Genomic DNA, 16,786 nt, shown 5'->3' with positions numbered 1-16,786 from the left:
GACACTAATTAGTTCTTTAAGACTGTGGCACTGAAAAAGGTATTTTAAGTCTATTTTTTACTTTTTTCTCATGTTGTGAACTTTTCCTCTCATTCATAATATGCATAGAGTCTGCTTCCTCCTTTTGACATTTTCCCTTGGCTGTTCCCAGTGGACGTGCTCGTTACGCCTCTTTCCCTTCTCGTTGACTTTCTTTCCTTAGGCAGTAGCTCCTGTTGGTGGCCAAAGCCAACTCATGTTCTAAGAGGTCCTCAACATAGCATAGATAAGTCACTGTCTAGCTAGTGGCAAAGGGCATTATTGGAGGCATATAACCAAGTTGGTGAATATGGATTGTATAACTCTTGATTTGTCAGGGATAAGATTTTTAAGACTATATGGCAAAAATGGAGAAATATCTGTATTTTATCTCAGGTAAATGATTAATGATTATAATACGGTATAAAAGGCACAAGTAATATTTAAAGACATTATATATATATTTAGGCTTTTTAAAAACATTAATTTTTTTATTTCAGCATATTATGAGGGTACAAATGTTTAGATTACATATATTGCCTTTGCCCCACCCAAGTCAGAGCTTCAAGTGTGTCCATCCCCCAGACAGTGCGCACCGCACACATTAGGTGTGAACATACCCATCCCCTCCTCCCCCCTCCTACCTGCCCGACACCTGATGAATGTGGCTACTATATGTGCATAGAAATGTTAATCAGTTAATATCAATTTGATGGTGAGTCCATGTGGTGCTTGTTTTTCCATTCTGGGGATACTTCACTTAGTAGAATGGGCTCCAGCTCTCTCCAGGATAATACAAGAGGTGCCAGATCACCATTGTCTTTTGTAGTGGAGTAATACTCCGTGGTATACATATCCCACATTTTATTAATCCACTCATGTATTGATGGGCACTTGGGGTGTTTCCACATCTTTGCAATTGTGGGTTGTGCTGTGCTGCTCTGAACATTCAGGTGCAGATGTCTTTTTTATAGAATGTCTTTTTTTCTTTTGGGTAGATGCCTAGTAATGGGATTGCTGGATCGAATGGTAGGTCTACTTGTATCTGTTTAAGGTATCTCCATATTGCTTTCCACAGAGGTTGTACTAGTCCAGTCCCACCAGCAGTGTGTGAGTGTTCCTATCTCTCCCTATCCACGCCAACATTTATTGTTTTGGGACTTTTTGATAAAAGCCATTCTCACCGGAGATAAGTGATATCTCATTGTGGTTTTGATTTGCATTTCCCTGATGATTAGAGACGTTGAGCATTTTTTCGTATGTTTCTTGGCCATTAGTCTGTCTGCTTTCGAAAAGTTTGTTCATGTCCTTTGCCCATTTTTTTGGTATGGTTGTTTGATTTTTTTCTTGCTGATTTTCCTGAGTTCTATATAGATTCTAGTTATCGGCCCTTTATCGGATGTGTAACATGCAAATATTTTCTCCCATTCTATAGGTTGTCTGTTTGCTCTCGTGATAGTTTCCTTGGCTGTGCAGAAGCTTTTTAATTTGATCAGGTCCCATTTATTTATTTTTGTTGTTGCTGTGATTGCCTTTGGGGTCTTCCTCATAAATTCTTTCCCTAGGCTAATGTCTATAAGAGTTTTTCCAACATTTTCTTCTAGAATTCTTATAGTTTCATGCCTTAGGTTTAAGTCTGCTATCCACTGTGAGTTGATTTTTGTGAGAGGTGAAAGGTGTGGATCCTGTTTCAGTATTCTACATGTGGCCATCCAGTTTTCCCAGCACCATTTATTGAATAAGATTATTTTTTCCAGGCCGGGCGCGGTGGCTCACGCCTGTAATCCTAGCACTCTGGGAGGCCGAGGTGGGTGGATCGTTTGAGCTCAGGAGTTCGAGACCAGCCTGAGCAAGAGCGAGACCCCATCTCTACTAAAAAAAATAGAAAGAAATTATGTGGACAGCTAAAAATATATATAGAAAAAATTAGCCGGGCATGGTGGTGCATGCCTGTAGTCCCAGCTACTCGGGAGGCTGAGACAGGAGGATCGCTTGAGCCCAGGAGTTTGAGGTTGCTGTGAGCTAGGCTGACGCCACGGCACTCACTCTAGCCTGGGCAACAAAGTGAGACTGTCTCAAAAAAAAAAAAAAAAAAAAAAAATTATTTTTTCCAGTGTTATGTTTTTGTCTGCTTTGTCAAAGATTGGATGGCTATATGAGGATGGTTTTATATTTGGGTTCTCAGTTCTGTTCCTTTGGTCTGTCTCTGATCTTGTTCCAGTACCATGCTATCTTAGTTACTACAGCCTTGTAGTATAGCTTGAAGTCTGGTAAATGGATGCCTCCCAATTTATTCTTTTTGCTTAAGATTGCTTTTGCTATACGGGGTCTTCTCTGGTTCCATACGAAGTATAGAATTATTTTTCCTAGATCTACGAAACATGATGTTGGTATTTTAATAGAGATTACATTGAATCTGTAGATCACTGGGTTGCATAGACATCTTAACAATGTTGATTCTACCAACCCATGAGCATGGCATGGTTTTCCCCCTGTTTACGTCCTCTGCTCTTTCCTTCCTCAGTATTTTGTAGTTCCCCCTGTGGAGGTCTTTCACAGAGACATTATCATAAAGGCAGAATAATTCATATTCTAGATTGATTTGAGCTTCAAATTGGAGAGTGTGTATTCAAGAGGTTTCTAACTACTCCCTGGGATGCTGTCACAAGAAATCATGCATTGCCCAGGGAAGTATACTAGCGGGCCTTTAAGAATAGGGTCAAAAGCAGTATTACATGTCATCTAATCACCTACCTGTTGCTTATATTTCCTCTTAATGTCCTAGAAACATTCAGCTCAATTTGGCTTGAGCCACCATGATACTTACCTTAGGCCTATGCAAATTTTTTTGGTCCCCTATTGTAAAAACCTCACACATTACAGAAGTACTAACTTAAAAAGAAAGTTTTCTGAATCCCATCCTTTAATATATAGCTGTCCTTAACAGTTTGATTTATAGTCTTCTAGTTTTTTTTCCAGCACCAAAGAATGTGCATATTTTAAGTTTTAATTGGTATCATCAAATTACCCAGCAAACTATTCACTCATGTAAACCTGTTTCCCCACAGCTTCACAAATGCTAAGTTTTATCAGACTTCTACATCTTTACCAGTCTAAGGCGTGACTGGTAAATCTAATAAACTCATTGTTTATTACATTTTCATTTCTTTATTAGTGAGGTTAAGCATGCTTCCAGTTTACTGACTGGGCAGTGTAGTGTGGAGTAGTTAAAAGTGGGGATTCCAGAACGGTGGGTTTCAAATGTCTTTGCTCAAATACTCCCTAAAAATTTTTGAATATGTCTCTTGTTCTTTATTTTAAAGTTAATGTCTAACATTTTCATCGTAAGTTTTAAATAGTTGAAAAACATATTATTTCTACATTATAATGTTACATGTGTTTTAAATATATTTCTATTAAATCTTTGGACCTGCAGATTTTATCTTATTTGATTTACGGAAAAGTGCTGAACTTGTTACTTTTTTTTTTTTTTTTTTTTTTGCCTACCTGAATGGACTGTGTTGTGAGAACTAAATGTAATAATGCACGGAAGGCACTTACCATAGGGCTTGACCCAAAGTTAGTTTCTATAAGCATTGTTACTATATCACATGAGACGCATACGTATTTACTTACTTATCCGTGCTCACGTTTTCACTGACCCATGGCAGCCTGCACGCGCCCGATCTCGTCTGAACGTGTTACCTTTCTCCATAACTAGTTCTCACTGTCAAAACCAGATTTACCTTGTCAGAAAAAAAACCTGACTTTATTCTTTAAATCAAATAAACATTCTCTTATAAATACATCTAAATTTTAATTCTAGAAGAGGTAGAAGCATAGAAGGAAGGAAGGGGAGGAAGGGAAATGGGAGGGAGGGAAACACGGCTTTGCGGGAGCTCGACCCTCTCTTCAGGTTTCCGACCTAAAGGCCACTCTGCTGTGGGCGGGAGAGCCCCACTGCCCAGCTGTCCCTTTGTTTAGTGCCCTGGAGGTTTTAACATCTTGGGACAATGTGCCATAATGAGGTAAATAACAGCTACACCGTTTTTTTGTTAAGTGGCAGAAGGTTGTTGTGAAGGCAGAAGAGGAAGGGGAGGCTGTAAAAATATCAAGGCTATCACTTCATTAGAGCCTGGTGGGGATCGACTCTATTAATACATGAACAGAGCCTGGGATATAACAAAGGTTCAATAACTTTTAATGGTTATGGTTGTTTATTAACTTGTAAATTGCATGTTCATGTACTTTCCCACTTTGTCAACTGGGTTATTCTTTTTCCATGTCTTATTGTGTATTAGGGATATTTGCTGTTTTCATATAAATTAGAAATAGTTTTAGATTATCTTTTTATTTTTAAATAAAAACTTTAATTAAAAATTTGCTTTCCAGAAATTTCAAATTTCTGGATATCCATCTTTCCCTTATGGCTTCTATATTTTGTTATATTGATCCCCAGATTATGATGCTTTTACCACTTTTTATAATTTTATCTTTTTTGTATTTAAGTAGTTGATTTTCTGCTATTTATTTTGGAAAAGTATAGTATGGATCAAGCTTAATTTTTTCCCTAAATAATCTTTTGCTGCCCCCTCCTCCCACGGATTTAAAATGCTGTCTTTTTTTGTTTGTTTGTTTTGAGACAGTCTCACACTGTTCCCGGGGCTAGAGTGCCGCGGTGTCAGCCCAGCTCACAGCAACCTCAGACTCCTGGGCTCAAGCGATCCTCCTGTCTCAGCCTCCCAAGTAGCTGGGAATACAGGCATGCGCCACCACGCCCAGCTCATTTTTTTCTATATATATTTTTAGTTGGTCAGATAATTTCTTTCTAATAGAGACGGGGTCTTGCTCTTGCTCAGGCTGGTCTCGAACTCCTGACCTCGAGCGATCCACCCGCTTCAGCCTCCCAGAGTGCTGGGATGACAGGCGTGAGCCACCGCGCCCGGCCCAATGCCGTCTTTTCTGATATGCTGTAATCCCATATGTACTTCTGTGTGGGTCCCTAATTCCATTTGATTGATATTTGGCTGTTTCCATACTAATAGGACAGTGCTTTACTATATAAAATGGTTTTCTTCTCAAATTTTATTTCTGTTAATTACAGAACCCCCACCCACATCTACATATTAAATAAAACAATCCAAAGATGCATAATAGGAAGGTTAATAATTTCCTTTCTATATCTCTCCACCTCTAAATCCCCACATACCCCATTAGGGGGACGCAGCAGGGCCCTGGGGGTCCCCTGATGAGCCAGCTGTAACCTCTGTTCCTTTCAGTGCAGGACGGCCTGAAGGGGCGCTGGGCGTGCTGGAGCCCAGGAATCTGGATATTTTTATGGCCAATGCCGCCATCCCGGCATGTACCAGCTGGATATCAGCATATGAATGTGTGTGTGTGTACATTATGTTATAGGTAATTTACACATCAACTATATGGAACTGTTGCTATTTTAGTAAGTGTTTTGAGAGATAATTCAGTGGGGAAGGTGAGCTGTGCAGAGAGGGAGGGGGTTGCTACTCCCACCTGGCACTCACTTGTGATGATCAGTAATTGCATATGTCTGGCTTCTGCGGGATGACTTGCGTGCCTGGTGTCTGCTACTTCGGGATCCTGTTATTCTTGTTGCCGTCAATGGCCCGGTGCTGTAGCAGCGTCTCCTGCTGATGCCCTGCCCACAGGGGAAAGCTACCGCTGAACCTCTCCGTGCCGCTCGCCGGCATCTCCCGTTGCTTTGACACAGGTGGATCCTCCGGGGCTTTCCCAGCCTCAGTGGTGTATCCCCTGCGGCAGGCTCACCTTCAGGTCTTTGAATCCTTTCTTCTGTTGTCCGCTGGCTATAGCCTGGCATTTCTTCCTCCCTTAGGGTGAGCCATTGTGTATTATAATAGTTTTCTATTCCTGCCTAAGAAATTGCCACAAACTTGCTGGTTAAAAGCTCCTATTAACTAGCTCACAGTTCTGCAGGGCCGATGTCTGGCGTGGCGCAGCTGGGTTCTCTGCTCCGGGGATCCGCCAGGCTGAATTCTTGTCTAGAGGCTCTGGGAAAGGTCCCCTTCCAAGCTCCTCCTCATGGGTGTAGGACTGAGGTCCTCATTTCCTTGCTCGCTGTCCATCCAAGGCTGCGCCGAGCTGCTCGCGCCTTCCTTGCCAGGAGGCTGCCTCCATCGTTAAGGCAGCGTGACATATTCACATTCATCTCTAGTTCTGAATTTTTGATTTTTTTCATCCCCGACCTCTAGACCCAGATTTAAAAGGCTTGTATGATTAGGTCAGGGCCACCCAGATAATATCCATATCTTAAGGTAAACTAATTTGTGAACTTAATTACATCTGCAGAAATCCTGTTTGCTGTGTATATTAGTTTCTTGGGCTGCTGAAACAAATTACCCCAAACTTGGTGTCTTACAATAACAAAACCTTGTCTTAGTTCTGGAGGCCAGAAGTCCTAGATCGAGGTGTTGGCAGCGCTGGTTCCTTTTGGAGCCTGTGTTCCATCCACGTCTCCTGGCTTCGGGCAGTCACGGGCAGTCCTTGGTGTTCTTGGGCTCGTAGCTGCATTACGTAGAAAAAATCATGAATAAAAGATTTCCTGATGTGTTAATTCATGTAGAATAGTGTTTAATTGCTTTGCCTTATTAAATATAATTCTAAAAGCATGGAAATAGATTTATTCATGAATGAACTTATTAATGAGAAGTTAAATATTAAATATGAAAACCCAAATTTTAGTTTAAACATATTAGCGATTAGAGATTTTTACATTTCTGATACCAGGTCTTTGCTTTCTTGAATGCTACCTGTATAACTCATCCATGTGTACTCAGAAAGTGATTGGCAGGAATAATGTAGTTAAAATGTTGGCTACATTTTTATATTGTAATTGTGCAAAAAGTAACCAGAAGGAAGTCCTACCTCTTGTATTTTGATAATGTATGGAAGTATAAGAAATTTTGGATTATAACTTTGTGATTACTATAATACTGTTTTGATAACAGAAGCCTTTTGTTAACATTAGTGACTTTGAGAAGTTCTTAGTTTGTTAAAAGTTTGTTATTCTTAATGTAGTTGTTTAAAGATGGAGAACTGGGGAAGTATAATAAATGAGCTAATATGAAATATTAGAGCTTTTAACTCTTTTGGATTTGGGGAAAGACTTTTTTAGCATTTTATTCTTATTTGGAATTTCGATTTAAATGATTGGTAAAACATAAAATAGAAGGCAATTCAGCTGCAATTTGTTTTCTTCCTCGGTTGGGAAAGCAGCCGTTGTAACTACCAAACGTTTGTTCGTGTCTGTTGCAGGCTCAGTCCTCCTGTTCTTCCACTGTGCTCCTCAGAGGAGATACACTTGTCTACGGATAAGTTTTTCAGAATGGAGCCCTCTGAAATTACCAATGGTTGTTTTCTTTCTATTTTAACAAGGGAGGTAAGGAAACAAAAAACCCCAATCCCTGTCATACGTAGGAATTAAGAAACAACAAGGTCTCCTAAGAGGAACCTGGGAACTCCGAGAACAGTTCGTAACGAGGTGCTGTTTCATAAATAGCGAAAAGGGCAGGAGGAAGAATTACGGCCGTGTGGCAGATAAGCCCTGTTCTTTACACTTCTCCTGAGCGTCCCCCTTTTGCCTGCCCTTCCGCCCCCCACCCCCCAGCACTCTGTCAACATCCAGTGCGTCTTCCCTCGCCTCGCGTATGAGAAATTCACTACGTCACCCGTTGTTTCTATTGGGTTCATAAAGAGGGAAGGTAAAAAAAGTCATCTGCTGAGGTTTATGAGATATATTAGGGACTAAGGCCTAAAACCCATTTATTATTTCTTTTGGCATAAGATACTCTTTGTTTTTACTGAAATGTTGATATATTTGCAATATACAGCATAATAGCGAACTCCCACGTTTAATAACTGCTTCTCTCATTGTAGCGGGACCCGTCTGACACAGTCTCTGTGAAGGATGTTTTGGCCCGAGCTGCAGCCAAGGGTCTACTGGATGGGATTGAATTGGGCAAATCATCAAAACGGGACAAGAAGAAAAAATCAAAAACATCATTGGCAAAAGCTCCTGTTACTGACAACAATGGCATCCAAATGAAAATTGCTGAGTTCCTGAATCGAGAAACTAAAGCTGGTGCTAATCAGGCCGAAACAGTACCAAAATCACCTCTTCCCCAGAAAAAAACTGCTCCAGCTGGGGCTTCCCCCCAGATCAGAAAACTCAACAAGCGCTCCCCCAACCCTCTGGTGCCTGCGCTTACAAAGCACACTGGTCCCTCCAGACTGTACGAGCGGCAGACAAACTTCGTAAGACCTCGGCCAGAAGACAGGATGGTTCCCCTGAAGCCCATCGAGATCGTTTTGCCTCCAGTAGCGATGCCATTTTCAAGTTCCGAAGGGCTCAGATCCCATGGACCAGCTTCAGCGTTCTACTATCGCTGGGTGGCCCCCAGGCCTCTGGCGACCAGCAGCCTTCCCACACCATCACTGTCCAGAAAGGGGGAAAAGCCGAAAGAAAACTCACCCAGGCGTCCTCGACCGCTGCTCTGACTGTCCTGCAATTTTTACAGGGGCCGAGAGCAGGTGACTTTATTTTCAAAAATCTGGTCCTTCTCAGAAGGTTTCACATCCCTACACAAGATACTCATCTTTTTGGGCACTTAGTGTCTTGTAAAGGTGGTATCACTTTCAGAGAATTAAGACAAGGGATAAACAATAAAGTAGGGGGTTAAGCAAAGCAGCATCTGGCGATTTCAGTAGCTCAGTGCTGACCGTTGTAGGCTGTCCCGTGTGGACTCGGTACCGGCTGTTAGAACCTGTCTCCCCCGTGTTGACTTTCAGTCTGGACTCGCTGCGACAGTTTCTCCTGCCTCCCCGCGGGCGGCTTCTCAGACTCGAGGGGCAGCCGGGACGCTCGGACGCGGCCCAGGTGCTGGCTGTCTGCGGCCAGCTCCAGCCTGCGCTTCGGGACCCAGGCAGGTGGGGCTTAACTCTTTCAGTCACGATCGAAGTTGGTTTTTTTCTTAACTATCAAACTACTCTTTGAACAGGGCATGGCATGAGTTTTTGTCATGTGACTGAGGTTGCGTATGAGTAGGAAGCACAGGAAGTGCCAAAGCGCCAGGTGTGTGTAGCTCAGGTGTCTGTTTACAGAGTGAAGCGATTCGATGGTCGCGGGAAGAGCTCCCAGGATCCTGAGCCGACTGAACACAGTCACACCTCCCTTCCTACCACTTACGCAAAACACTGTTGTAAACAAAGGTGAGCAAATTTCCATCCAAACTGTTGAATGTAAGTCATACCTGTTGTTGAAGAAACTCATAAAAATTTCTGATTCTATTCAAAGATCAGGTGATACAGCAAAATGCACAAGTCATTTCAAATGGCACACAGTAATCCAACTTTGGCCAATCATTTCTGATGCACCATTAAAATACACTGTAGCACGTTACTTATATTACGTGATGATTCATCTTGAATGTATTATCAATTGCCTGCCAAGAATTGGTATGGTTATCACTTCTAGGTCTACTGATGTTTTTCATCATGGCAACAGAAATTGACATTAGACATTTAATTGACATTAAATAGAATAAGATACAACTATAAATCTTACTGTTTAAAAAAGTTCATAGACACATTCATAAAGTTCGTATTTAAAGTTTTATTTTTGGAATTCATTTGTGTAGAAGTGTTATGTAAATTGCTAAACGCTCAATTCAGGTGGCATGATTTTCAGTAGGATATTATCCTCAAGATAACTAGGTCTATTTCAACTCTAATATTCTATTTTCTTATTTTATCACTTGAGGTTAGGATAAAAAAAGTGAATTTCACTTTAGTAGTAGTAATTTTACTTTTAAAATTTACATATATCAGTAAAATGTCAGTGAAAGAAGGAAACAAGATTTTTTATACTTGAACCAAGCTTTATATTTTAAATTCCAAACGAATGCTTCACATGTTAATTATTACTCTTAAAAAGTACAGAAATATTTTAAATGCTTAGCTTATTTTACTAATTTCAAAAATCAAAAATTATATATCTCTTTGCTCTGAAATAGTATGTGGTTTGTTCTTACTCCCACCCAAATTTCTCTCTGGCTCGGGCAGGGCAGCGCAGCTTAACTGAACCTCAGTCAGTAAAGGGCTGGCGTCTTCACCCTCTCCCCACCCCCCAGGCTGGAAAGCAGTCCATTGTCCTGAAGTCCCAGCTCCGAGATTCTCAGTTAAGTGTATTTTCTGTGGATAAGGTAACTCTCCCTGTTAGGAAATAGTTTAGGATATTTTTCTAATTTCTGTAGCAGCACGTGATTAATGTCATAATTTGTAGCCACTTACTCTCAGTAGCTCCTCGCATGCATCTGGGCACTAAATTATTTTTCTCTTTAGAAGTATATGGAGATCCTGAATTAAACCATTAAATAAGCCTGCAGTTTTCTTCTTTGAGAATCTTCTAAGGATGGGATCAATTATTTTAATACTTCAGTAGAATAAAAAGGGAAAAATACTTTGGATAATAGCAACATGAGAGACTTCTAGTGAAGGAGAATAGTGATGACACTAATTTTTTGTTTGGCATTTTATGTTCTTAAACATCTTAGAAGTACTACAAAAATCTAAAATAATGACATTACTGGTATTTGGATACTCGAATAGCAAACTCATATTTTTATCTGAAATCATTCACCACTGTGTAATGCTGTAAACCAAAATGAAATTCTGTCCTTTAAGACTTAAAAGAGATGAACCACTGGGGACATGCAAGATGAACCAAAAGTGGGGCCACACTTTAACTTTTATTTATCTTCTTTCATATGCCTAAAAGTTAAATAAAACCGGATGAAACACATTTTCCTAGTTACCTTTCATTTTGGATTTAGTCCCTGTACATCTCTATTCTTTTTTTGAAGTCAGGTTCTCAAAGGAAGTGAAAGATGGACTTCTTTGTGCGGAAACATCTTAGTCTAAGAAAGACTGCTTCCCAAAGCCTTGAATGACCAAATAAAGCTGCTACGTCCAGAACGCCAGCTGTCCTGGGTCACAAAGAACAGGGTAATTATTCAAAATTTAAAGTGACTTCCTAGTTCTTACCAGGTGGAAATACACAATAACTAACTAAATCAGAATCCTCCGTTACTAAAATGATTTTTAAAGTTTGAGGTGAGAATAGTGTAAAAATAACTAGCAAAGAGACACTGAATTTATGTTTCGTTCCTTGTATATATGACTAAGATGCCAGATAAATGAGCCAAACATTTTATGCAGCTAAATTTATTCTCACAACAAATTACATTCAGGTGTGTAAAAGTGGTCAACAGCAAAAGGGGCAAAAAGGAAAACAAAGTGTTCTTCCAGGACAAACAAGCCGCTCTGGACGCCAGGGAATGCTCTCGTCCACACAGTGTGGCGAGCACCTTTGCCCTGAAGCTGAAATGAATTCAGCTTGCTTTCACTGGCTGCGTAACACACAGGTTGGATGTGCATCAGGTTAGGCCTGGCCCATGGGAGAGCTGATGGTGTTAAACGGTGCTAATATCAGGGAAAGGTTTCATGTTATCGATGAAATCTTGAACTTGGGCTGTGGGGCCGTACACGAGGAGGACGAAAGCACTGTGGCTTCTAGGAGACGGCCCGTGTGGGTTAGCTCTGTAAGTGTCCGTCCAAAAATCATACAGTGGAATTTAACAAAGGAGCAGTGCCACAGTTTATCACCAAAAACGGATTTTAAGGGAAATGGGTCTAATGTCCCTTTCGTGCAATACGACAGACAAAGAACAATGGCCCTAAGTTGCTATGAGCGACCTTGTATCAGGTGGAACCAAAGGGCCTGTGGACACGTACATGCCTCTCGGACGAAAGCACGCGTGTGGTGAAGGACAGAAACAGGAAGCGCCAAGCAGTGCTCTAGGCTGCAGAGCAGCTTTGGCCACAGGCGTGGTGGCTGCTCCCCTCGCTGCCACCAAGGAGCAGATGCAGGAGGGGGCAAGTCTGTGCCTATCTAGCTGCTTTTAAAAAATAAAAGGACCTTTAAGCATTATGCCCTTTCTTCTACATAGTCCAATAGAAACGTGACTATAAATCATTACAAAACCACCGTAGGCAATAGATGGTTCACTGAGAGTGCTGAGGCCTGGATACACTGAGATGCTATCCAGGAAGGGAGATACAGTAACACAACAATGCAGTATATTTCAGTAAAAATAGAATAAATAAAATAAAAATATTTTAAGCTGTATTTAAAAGGTTACTTAAAAACATGATAAGACACACAAGGCCTCGTGAACGCGGCTGTTTACCAGATCACACACACGGGGATGCATAGATAGAGAACCAACAGCAGGCGAGACACGGGCACCCTTCACAGACAGGCACGCACATCCTCTCACGCATACTTTTTGGCCATGGCAGAAAGTGTCTGAACATACCGTTTAACATAATTAATTTTACGAAATTAATTTGCATTTAGTAGGCAAAGCCATTTTCAAAACAAAGTATCTGCAGTCAAGTTTTCAATATGTAAAGGCCATGATTCATCTTAATGCATCCGATAATTGCATATATAAATCAGTTTGTTACTTACAGCTAGCTCAGTATTCTTGATCCTGAAAACAAACAAACGTATGCCTTAAAAAATGAACAGGGGGTTCTGGTTAGAGATTTCCAGTATAAAAGTGGACTACTTGTTTAGAATTTTGAAGTTCATCACACTAAGATGCTTAACTGTGGAGATCAAGATGAACAATCATCGTAACTGAATTTTGAACAGCTTTTTAAAGGATGTTCATAATGCCACAATTTCTTATGACGGGCATTTGGTCACTTCAGATAGAATAGCATATAAATTGGTAGAACGTATAATGCATTTCTAAAGCAGCAAATGATTTCAGCCCCCCGCCATGAGTTCTGAGACGGAGGGGCGGGTCGAAGGCCGCCTACTCCTCCTGTCCTGTTCTACAGTGGCCAAGCACCACGAGTCACGCATGTCTCTGGGTAACGGCATCTCTGGAAAAACCTCACAGACTGAACAGGCTACATACTGAATGTAGAGTCTCGTCCTCTAGGGCATGTCTGAGGCCCACTGCAGAACAGTCCTGGACGGAGGGGGCATGGTTTAATAGTTAACACCACTGCAGGAGTAATTTGCACACTTCCCCCACTTACGCAGGGAATTCTAAGGTTGCCTGGCAGTGTGTCCCCGCCTGCTGTTCTCTGTGTAAGCCCAGAGTCTTTCTGGAAAGGCTCTTCCTGACGGCTGCGCGGGCAGCTTCAACAGAGTCGAACGGAAGCCGGGAGACACGGCCCTCGTCCTGCGCCGCATTAACTTTGGTGAGATCTCAGGGCAGCTGAGTCAGCCTCTTGGTACTTTGTTTTTACTTCCCAAGTGTTTGTACCTTCTCTACCTTGTAAGGCTCAAATGTGATAAAAATGTGGAAACCATTCTGACAAGTACATAGCAGTGTATAAACAAAGTGTGGCTTTTATAATTGGATGTTGTCAATGTTAATTTTGACATTAAAAAGTAAAGACAAAGATTGAAATTAATCTCCTTCCTTTTAAAACAACAGTGTCACCAAGAGTCTAAATTTGTATGTCTTCACAGCTAAGTTTCTCATCTACATAAAATGCAGGAAAATGCTATTTTTGGGAAACTTGTTCAATAGTCTATTATTCCTCTGTATATTTTGCTCTGATATGAAATCTTTAAGTCTTTAAAGTAAAATGGAAAAGAAATACATTTTACAATATATCTAATGGAGTCCAACAAATTCTAAAATTACAAATTCAGGAAAGGTTGAACTTAATGCGACTTGTTGCCATGGACAATACCTGGTGGACAGACAGCTTTCTGGGCAAAAAGCACTGGAGTGAGATGCAGCTAGATGCAGGCTTCTAGCAGAATGTTTTCTTCTAGCACGTGAACTAATGAAAATAACGTGGGGGTAAAGATCTAAAATAATCGTGTGTGACAGAAACATAAATGACATTTCCTCAACTTCAGATTGCATATTGGCTAATTAGCAAACCAAGGATGAAGGGTTTGAGTAATATTCCATTTTAACGCTCACGTAGAGAATGGCCATAGTGAACTGTAGTTCTCTAGCTGCACTGTACAATATAAGGCAGAAGTTTGAAATAAGTCCTACTCAAAATGCATTATGATTTTGTTAATCTCTTTTTTTAAAATAATCAGTTTGAAAACCATCTGAAAAGAAAGGCCAGTTTTTGTTCAATTTTAATTCCTGAAATTTAGTTTTTCATCAATTTTAAAGTTTTACTTTTTTCCAATATCCCACAAACAGCTGCAGACATGAAATGGTGTCCGTGTGTCAAGAACAGCTGCCAGCTGGTTCCTATACTGATGCCAACAGCCAATTTTGTCAAAATGTTCAATTTTATGAAAAACTAGAACAAAAACTCGCCATCCTGTTTTTGCAGCAATGGTGTCTGCGATGCGGTGTCTACTCCAATGTTGGGACCAGGGCAAAGTGCTTGCGACAGTTCCCCGGGGAGAGACGGCAGTGACACTAACGCGGGCCGTTCACTCCAAGGACGCAGCCAGTTCGTCAGGAGGGACACGGCCACGTTCTCCCTGCGTGTGTGGAGCTGAGTGACGGCCACAATATTTACAATGAGAAAAGACCTGCCGGTGCTCATGATGTCACTTACTGACGGCAAAAAAATGACTCATGCTGCTTTTCGAATCACGTGACGGTGGAAGAGGAGAGCATGCTTGTCTGGCACTGTCCGGTGCAGGATGAGCTGCTCTGAACACAGAGCATCGGCGACGGAAGGTCAGAGCGGCGGCGTCTGGAGCGGAGCTGCTCAGGCTCCAGGCAGGCGTCACCGTCCTCCACGGCGGCTACGGCGACTCTGGGACCGGGCGCTTCTGTTTCAAAGTGTCAATGAGGGACAAGACCCCGCGCTTCACGTTGGTCGTGACCCTCCTGGTCACCGAGTCTGCCGGCGGCGGCGGCGGCCGCACTTTCTGCGAGGGAGGCCGGGCCACCAAGCACTTCTGATAGCGCAACTGAAATGAAGCAGAACGTGTTTTAAAGTAAATAATGGATCGCTTCTTGCTCTTTAATACGACTTTTAAGTCATCACCAATACGTTGATTCCCAAAGTTACAACCCAGATCCTGAACGTAAATCCAGGAGTTTATCTTTTTCTTAACGTGATTGTTTCAAATTCTCCCAAAAGATCATCGCGCTGGACAGAGGGGCCCGAGCGTCTGCCCCCCTTTCCTTCCATCCGTTCCCGCCCGCTGCTCGTTCTCCGTACTGACGGGGACACTCGGGTCACCTCAGACACGAGTCACGAGCGGTGGAACCGGAGGGGACCGGGAGAGACGCACGCGGGGGAAGGACACGGACGGGTCTAAGCGCCGGCGGCGTGAGCCCCAGGCGGGTCATTCCATCTCTGACCTCGAGCTTCAGCTACAAAAGGGCTGAGGAGGGGACACCTTGGCCGAGGGTGCTGTGATTGATTGAGGAGGGGGTGGGGGTGGGGGAGGGGGAGGGGAGAGGGTGGGGGTGGGGATGGGGTGGGGATGGGGGAGGGGGAGGGGTGCCTGAAACAGACCCAGCAAGGTCGAGGCATCCAGCGGGGGTGGGTCCCTCCCCTATTCCTGCTTCAGTAAAAAGAAGGATACGTTAAGATTTCAGGATACATTTTTTATATACAAGTCTAAGTCCTGATGGATTAATTAAAGAGAAATCCATTAGCATTGGCACCATGGACAATTTTCTATCCTTCAGAAACGTAACAGCCTTGCTCATCTGCTTCTGTATTAATGAAAACACAAGTAATTCCTCAAAATTAGATATACAAAGTTAAAATTTATAAACTTTTTTCAGTCCAAGCACCTTAAAATACAGTCGACCCTTGAACACCACGGCTTTGAACCGCACGGGGTCCATTTAGCTGCAGATATTTGCCGACCAAACTCAGACTGAAAACACAGTATTGGTGGGATTGGAAAGCCGAGTCTGTGCAGAGGCGACCTGTCACATCCAGGGCCGACTGCAGGACCTGAGCATGCACGGGTTTCGGTACACACGGGTCCTGAATCCAGTCCCCCAGATATGCTGAGGGGGACTGTAATTCCATCGCTGATTTTTAAACATCCCTTAATAATAGTTTCCTTAGTCCAGTTATGGAACAGGCTGACATCTCCCGGGGAAGCATCAAATGTCTACAGCAAGACTTCGAGGGGAAGCATGTGTCACTTCTATCACACCCCGCAGGTCACAAAACTAGCCCCTTCCAGCTCAGTCACACGAGAAATGACGGCTTATTACGTGTCTCCTGCGTGAGGGGCATCTTGCGGGGTCCGCGTCCCGGCCGCAGCCACGCACGTCTAGAGCGCGGTTCCCGTGTGGGCAGGGCGGCAACACCCACCAGCCTTGGAAGTTCCAAGAGTGGTGACGTACGTCCAGCGGGAGTCACAACTGCACCTGATGAATGTCACAAAGGACCCCTCTGTCCTGTTCTAAATGTCACCAGAATGTCTTCAGTTGGGCCTGTACCACAGGTATAGGGACATATCAGCTGTAAAAGATCCAGCTGATATATATCTTTTTAAAATATCTTTTTCTTAACTAAAGCTATTTACATTAGCTGTAAAACATACCTAAAATTAAGTAGATTCAAACTAATGTGTTAATACCATAGGTATTTCAGATGGAGAATCATGTGGATTTTAATCAAGAAGAAAGCGGCGGGGTTAGGAAGCTGCATTCTGAGAGGGGGGAAGGGGGGTCTGGTC

General features: G+C 42.4%; 2 protein-coding genes across 2 annotated transcripts in view; one reads left to right on the top strand and one right to left on the bottom strand.

Annotated features, from left to right (window-relative positions):
• NSUN7 (NOP2/Sun RNA methyltransferase family member 7) overlaps positions 1-9,239 on the top strand; it is a 50,153-nt gene extending 40,914 nt beyond the window's left edge. The window contains exons 10-11 of the mRNA XM_069464838.1: positions 7,324-7,447; positions 7,945-9,239. Coding sequence (XP_069320939.1) covers positions 7,324-7,447; positions 7,945-8,565 — 745 coding nt within the window. The 3' untranslated portion in view covers positions 8,566-9,239. The remainder of the gene's footprint in view (positions 1-7,323; positions 7,448-7,944) is intronic.
• A 4,547-nt stretch (positions 9,240-13,786) lies between these two features.
• LOC138379713 (amyloid beta precursor protein binding family B member 2-like) overlaps positions 13,787-16,786 on the bottom strand; it is a 171,755-nt gene continuing 168,755 nt past the window's right edge. The window contains exon 18 of the mRNA XM_069464836.1: positions 13,787-15,046. Coding sequence (XP_069320937.1) covers positions 14,879-15,046 — 168 coding nt within the window. The 3' untranslated portion in view covers positions 13,787-14,878. The remainder of the gene's footprint in view (positions 15,047-16,786) is intronic.

Source organism: Eulemur rufifrons, unplaced genomic scaffold, assembly GCF_041146395.1.
Source record: "Eulemur rufifrons isolate Redbay unplaced genomic scaffold, OSU_ERuf_1 scaffold_125, whole genome shotgun sequence".
Taxonomy (NCBI): domain Eukaryota; kingdom Metazoa; phylum Chordata; class Mammalia; order Primates; family Lemuridae; genus Eulemur; species Eulemur rufifrons.
The sequence above is the reverse complement of the archived record's forward strand: the minus strand, read 5'-3'. Positions and strand labels throughout refer to the sequence as shown.